This window comes from Bos indicus, chromosome X, assembly GCF_029378745.1.
Source record: "Bos indicus isolate NIAB-ARS_2022 breed Sahiwal x Tharparkar chromosome X, NIAB-ARS_B.indTharparkar_mat_pri_1.0, whole genome shotgun sequence".
Taxonomy (NCBI): Eukaryota; Metazoa; Chordata; class Mammalia; order Artiodactyla; family Bovidae; genus Bos; species Bos indicus.
The window spans coordinates 91,950,845-91,957,557 of record NC_091789.1 but is presented as its reverse complement, the minus strand read 5'-3'; the positions used below and the strand labels follow the sequence as shown (position 1 = coordinate 91,957,557).

Sequence of the window (6,713 nt, the reverse complement as noted above, 5' to 3'; positions counted from 1 at the left end):
GAACCTTCCAGATGATTCTGATGTGTACTTAGATTTGAGAGCCTCTGGGCTAGAGAGTGACAGATACCCTTTTGTGAGGGAGGTGACCTTGTCTCCCTCTCTTAGAACAAAAGTCCTTTGAGGGCTAGCATTTGGGGCTTCTTATTGTCTGCTCCATCCAATGTCCAGAACAGCACTTGGCACCCAGTAGTTGCTCAATAAATGTTTAATCAATGTATTTAACAAACAGCACCTGCTGTTTGCCAGGCACTAAACTAAGGACTTTTAAATACCTTAACTCCAGATCTGCTCAAAATGCCTTATGATGTTGGCTGTGTATGGGATGGGGAGGGGGGCAGTTATTACCTATCCAAGATAGTCGATGGAACGTGGCCAAGCCAACCACCCCCTCCTTGGGACCTGAAGGTACCCCCAGCTGCCCGTGGGGCAGTGGATAGCACCAGTTCAGTCCTGAATTCTCCCCGCACTCTTGCCACTTCCCCTTCTCACTTCCTTTGTGCTGACCTCCCCTCCACATTGCTGACCATGAAGAATCTCACTTTCAGGAAAGAGGAGGGTGGTGGTGAAGGCAGGATGGAGAATGAAGCAATTACCTCGATGCCCGCTCCACCCCATGAGGCAGGGCACGCTGAGCACACCGTGCTCACTTCACTAATGTTCAGCACCCCCGTAGGGTTGGCCCTGTCATTGTGGTAGAGGGCATGCTTTTTATAGGTGGGGAAACAGGCTCAGAGAGGTTCAAGTGACTTGCTCAAGGTCACACAGTGAGGAAGTTCTATCTTGCTTCCAACTGCCAGGCTCCATTTCCCCCTCAGTAAGAACTTGTCCAAGGTGCATTGAATGAGTGCCCATGGGCTGCTGGGCGGGGCCTGGGGTGCTGGGGTGCTGGGGATATGGTGACAAACACAATAGGACCTCACAAGAGTGATGCAGGAAGTAGGGAGGGGAGAGGAGAGGAGGAAGCTCAGGGACAGAGGTGGCCAGGAGAGTTTGGAGCTGAAGAGACCAGCACAGTACCCTCCCCTCCCCCCACTCCTCCTCTCCCACACTGCCCTTCGCCCTCCTAGTTCCTCCTGCCCCTGGTTCCTCTTTTCCACTAACTCTGGGAGCAGGTCAGCGCACATAAAGCCAGGCCTCCTCCCTGGCGGGGCTGCAGGGGTACAGTGCTCAACATGCCCGCCCAAGCACAGGCCCTGCTGCTGCTGCTGCTGCTGCCACTGCTGCTGCTCACCTTGCCAGCCACAGGTGAGTGGGTGGGGGCCCAACTGGCCCCCAGGGGTGCCTGGGCTCCTCACAACCCTGACCATGCTCCCCCACCCTGTTACAGGCTCAGACCCTGTATTCTGCTTCGCCCAGTATGAGGAATCTACGGGCAAGTGCAAGGACCTCCTTGGGAGAGGGGTCAGCGTGGAAGACTGCTGTCTCAATGCTGGCTATGCCTTCCAGAAGCCTGGCAGCAATCTCTGTATGGCGTGCAGGTCAGGGGGAGCCTGGGGTTTGTGGGAGGCAAAAAGGACTGTATGTGGGGCAACACAGAACTTGGGCTCTTGCCTTCTCTGAGATTCTCCAGCATGGCTCCAAGGCCCTGATCACAACTGTAGCTCCAGGTCTCTCAGCCTTGGCTCTGTTGACACTTAGGGGCCAGAAAATTATTTCTTTGTGAGGGGCTGACCTGTGCAGGGCAGAATGTGTTATCACATCCCTGGCCTCCCAGTAGTTATCAGTAGCAATCTGCAGCAACTCAAATGTCTCCAGACAGGTGAAAGTCACCCCTGGTTGAGAACCAAGATGGCTTACACATATTGCGCACTTCTTGCATACCAGAAGCATTGTGGGTGGGTTGCTGCTCGGCTATTTCTGGGGGTAGCTCAAGCCCTCATAAATGGTGATGACAGCTCATATGGCATGTTCATACTGTATAGAGACATTGCAGGAAGGGAAGTGTTTGGGCAATTCTGAGGGCAACTCCAGGCTCCAAATTAAAATGACACTTCACATTCATTGAATACTTCCAGCATCCTGATTCATTGCAGATACTGGGAGTAGTAGAGGATTTTTGAGTAGCTCTAGTCTCTTAATCATAATGCCTGCTGACATATATTGAGCCCTTTCTGTATGTCAGACATATTTTCTAACTGCTTACTATATATTCCATATACACCACCAGATACACTGTGTATACCCCAGATACACACAGCTGCAGGGATGTGTAGCTTGGGGATTTTTGAAGGCAGGCCCCTAGTTGTTAACAGGTCTCATCTGTTTAGCATTATGCCATGGTGGGGGTGGGGTTTTTGAGCTCATTGGGATGATGGCTCCTATTTATTAAACACTTCCTGTTTGCCTGCTGCCATGCATAGTTGTGGCCTGGTGGGCTTTTGACAGCAGTTCTGGGCCCCTAGTCCTTATCCTTGTTTACTGCGTGCCTGGCACTGTCCTTGGGAGTCTTCAAAGGGTAACTCCAGATTCCTGATGATGAAGGTAAATGATAAGTGTTTACTGAGTGTTCACCTCTTCCTGTTCAATCCCCCAACATCACTAAGAGGTAGGTACTCCCATCATTCCATTCTGCATACATTTATCCCGCATTCCTGCCTGTGCCTACACACACTCTGGTCCCGTATACCATCCTTGCCAGAGTGTGCCAGGGTGGGACGTGTGCTTCTCCCTACAGGCTCCCACAGTGGTCACCGTGGTCCGCATGGACCCCCTGCTCAGTGACCTGCACTGAGGGCTCCCAGTTGCGGCACCGGCACTGCACAGGCTGGGGTGAGCAATGCTTCCCCGAGAAGGTGGAGCCTGGAACCTTCCAGTGGCAGCTACAGGCCTGTGAGGACCAGCCATGCTGTCCTGGTGAGGAAGATCAGCAAGGCGGGCGAGCACTGTCAGTTACCTGGCACCGGGAACAATCAAGGCAAAAGCCCTGAGGGTGGAACTGTGCTCGATGTTTGTGAGGTGTCAAGGAGGAGGTCAGCATGGTTGGGGTAGAGTGATGAGAGGTGAGGTCATAGGGTGACTGACCCCTGTAGGTCATGGTGAGGATGTCAGCTTTTATTCTGAGTGATGTAGTGATGGCAGAAAAACGTGATCTGATTTGGGTTGTGACAGATCCCTTTTGCTGTCAGGAAGACAAACTATGTGCTGAGTAGCAAAGCAAAGGGACCAGTGTGAAGGCTACTGCAATAGTCCAGATGAGCAATGATGGTAGGCCAGGTATGGCAGAAACTGTGGGGATAGGATAAGCTGATGTGGGGTACATGAGGAAGCCTGGACCACTGAGTAATACCACCACCTCCATCTTGTTCCTTCTTTTCTCTTCCACAGAGATGGGTGGCTGGTCCGACTGGGGACCCTGGGCAGCTTGCTCTGTCACCTGCTCTAGAGGGATCAAGATTCGTCGTCGAGCATGTAATCGCCCCACCCCCAAGTGTGGGGGCCACTGCATAGGAGAGGCACAGGAGTCAGAGCCCTGTGACACCAAACAAGTCTGCCCCAGTGAGTGAGGGCAACCACTGGGCAATGATGTGGGCACCCAGGGTGGGTCCAGGGGTTACAGCAGGGAACTTCCATGTTGTGAAGACTTCAACATGCATGACCACACTTGGTATCTCCCCACCCCTACCCCATCACAGCACATGGGGCCTGGGCTGCTTGGGGCCCCTGGGGCCCCTGCTCAGGCACCTGCCACGGTGGACCCAGTGCAGCTGTGGAGAGACGAAGCCGCACATGCTCTGCACCTGAGCCCTCCACACAGCCTCCTGGGAATCCCTGCTCAGGGTCACCCTATGAGCAGCGGGTCTGCACCGGCCTGCCACCTTGCCCAGGTACTGGGGAATGAGACCTCTGCTCTTAACGTATATGGAGATTGCTCTGACATTTCAAGAGACAGAGATCTGAGACCATGTGACCATGGAGCTTTTCGTTTGGGAGCAGTCTGCCTCATGGGTCTAGGGGCTGAGTCAGGGAGACTGAGGTGGCCTTTCTCCTCACTTCTGTCCTCCCGACAGTGGCTGGTGGCTGGGGGCCATGGGGTGCTGTGAGCCCCTGCCCTGTGACCTGCGGCCTGGGTAAGATCCAGGAACAACGGACATGTGATCACCCTGTGCCCCAGCATGGGGGCCCCTTCTGTGTCGGTGATGGCACCCGGACGCACGTCTGCAACACGGCTGTGCACTGCCCTGGTCAGCACCCCAAGATGCCCGATTTCCATGCCTAAGGCCCCCGGCCATCTCTGCTGCCCAATTCCTGCTGTTAATGACTTGTTCCTGCCTCTAATCCCTCCATTCCTGGCCCTAGTGCCTTGATTCCATGTCTGATCCCCCTTTCCCACATCCAGTCCTTCCCATTGTCTTCCTCAGCCCCCCTTCCTTCCTCTGAACCCCCTGACTCTCTTCTTTGGTGCAAGCCCAGCTGCCCCTGTCTCTGCAGTGAATGGACAGTGGGGGCTCTGGGGGGAGTGGAGCAACTGCATCCGCCCAAGCATTAAACAGATCAGCTGCCAGGAGATCCCAGGCCAGCAGACACGCTCCAGGATCTGCAAGGGCCGCAAATTTGACGGACAGCGATGTGTTGGGAAACAGCAGGATATCCGGCACTGCTACAGCATCCAGCGCTGCTTCTGTGAGTGCCCCCAGGAACCATGCTGCGAGGGTGGGGCAGCCCATGCAGGGACAGGGGCTTTCTGACTCTGCCGCGGACCCCATGTTCCTGCAGCCTCTCTCTCACAAGCCCCCCACCAAGACCTCTAATTCTGACTCAGGAACCTCTCCCCTCTTTGCAGTGCAAGGCTCCTGGTCGGAGTGGAGTACCTGGGGGCTGTGCATACCCCCATGTGGACCCAACCCCATCCGCACCCGCCAGCGCCTCTGCCAGGCCACGCTCCCCAAGTTCTCGTGAGTGAGGAGGCAATGTGCCTTGGAGGGGGTTATGATAGTGATATGTCAGCATATAGGGCAGGAGGGTTGGTCACCACCAAACAGGGCTTCTGTCACTGGGTCCAAGGTGCCTGCCTGGCTGAGTGCCATCTTCCAGTTGTAGGAAGAGGGGAGAAACTAAAGAAGAAGCTGAGAAAGAGGATGTTGAGGGGAGAATCAGTAACATCTGTGCCCTTCAGTCACTGTTTCAGTCACTCAGCCATTCTCCCATTCACTCTGTCCTTCCTGTGTCCATATGCTCTGCTTCCTTAGTTACCCAAGCTTTGATTTGCCCATTCAGTCACTCATGCCCCCATTCACCCTCTCATTCCCTCTGTCACCTGTGCCCCAAGACGCTCTAAGGCCTTTTTGGCAACAGTTGCAAACACACAGAACCCAGATCCCATGGGTTCCCCTCAGGAATACAGGCCCACTCCACCCTGACAGAAGACATCTGAGGAATGGTTGACATGTTGGGTCTGGGTCCAGGAAGCTGATTGGGCCTCCCCTGGCAGGAAGGGGTTGGGAAACACTTCCCCACCATCAAAACTGTGAGCAGAGTCCTGGACACAGGTAATCAGCTGCCTGAAATGTTTGCAGATGGCCAGGGTGGCCCAGGTGTTGGAGAGGGTTAAAACACTTATGCTTTCCTTATTTCTACTAGGTTAAGTGGCCTCTTCCCAACTCGTGGAAGGCCTGCTACCTGGTCACCAGGTGTGGGGTTTAGAGTGGGTCTGGAAGAAGAGTTACGGGTGTTGAATGGAGACACAAAGGACTTGACAGAGGGAGGGAATGAATGGAGAAAGGACTGATTGGGAGAATCGGGATGGGAGTGAATGGAGGGTTTGCCTAGTGGAAGAAATGACCCAGGCGAAGACCGTTTTGGACATGGGGCTTAGTCTAAATAAAGTGTAAGAAAGAACTAGAGATTGACCTGGGGGCAGAGATTTGGGCCCAACAACAAGGCTTTGAATGCCAAAACAAGGCATTTGGATTCTTCCCAGTGGGCAATGGGGAAAGAAAGAAAAGGTTTTAAAGGTAAGAGATGGTAGCTCGTATCAATAATTACCAACATTTATTGAGCACTTACTGTGTACCAGACATGACTCTGAGCACTTTACTTGAATCAACTCATTTATCCTCACTCAGCCCAGTGAGGAGACTATTATTATTCCCATTTTTCAGATGAGGAAAACTGAGGCACAGAGGAGATAAATTGCCCAGTATCTCCCAGCTAAAAATATACATATAATGTATCCACTCAGTAAGAGTTTGTTGAACGCATTCTTGCCTTCCCTGAGCTTTTCCTCTTCATCCCCATCCCTACTAATGCACCAGGCCCACCGTTACCATGGTCGAAGGTCAGGGTGAGAAGAACGTGACCTTCTGGGGGAAACCGTTTGTACAGTGCGATGTGCTGCAGGGGCAGAAGGTGATGGTGGAGGAGAAACGGCCATGTCTACACGTGCCTCCCTGCAAAGAACCCTGAGGATGAGAATTCTTACATCTCTCTCTTCCACTCTGACCCCCGACCTCTCAGACTTAAATAAACTAGCCTTTTTCCCAAGAGTGGGGCCATAGCATCTTCTAGGCCAAAGAGCGCAGCACAGGCGAAGTCGCAGTGGCCTGTGGTGGAAAACAGTACTTTCCACTGTGGCCACGGTATGACGGAAGTGAAGGTGCGTATCCGAATACTCATCCCTGCTGTAGCCTTGATGTCTGCCCCCTTCTCTGTCAGTGCCCTGGGGCACCCAGCACGTCCCTCTGCAGAGCTCTGATTTATGAGCTTTCTGATTGGCT

General features: G+C 53.5%; 1 protein-coding gene across 1 annotated transcript; it reads left to right on the top strand.

Annotated features, from left to right (window-relative positions):
• Positions 1–948: 948 nt before the first annotated feature.
• Positions 949–6,480, top strand: CFP (complement factor properdin). Its single transcript, XM_019955585.2, has 9 exons — positions 949–1,245; positions 1,328–1,478; positions 2,675–2,853; positions 3,325–3,495; positions 3,633–3,824; positions 4,008–4,181; positions 4,429–4,620; positions 4,781–4,892; positions 6,252–6,480. Exons 1-9 carry the CDS (start codon positions 1,173–1,175, stop codon positions 6,400–6,402), a joined length of 1,395 nt encoding a protein of 464 aa, XP_019811144.1. The 5' UTR covers positions 949–1,172; the 3' UTR covers positions 6,403–6,480.
• The last annotated feature ends 233 nt before the right edge of the window (positions 6,481–6,713 follow it).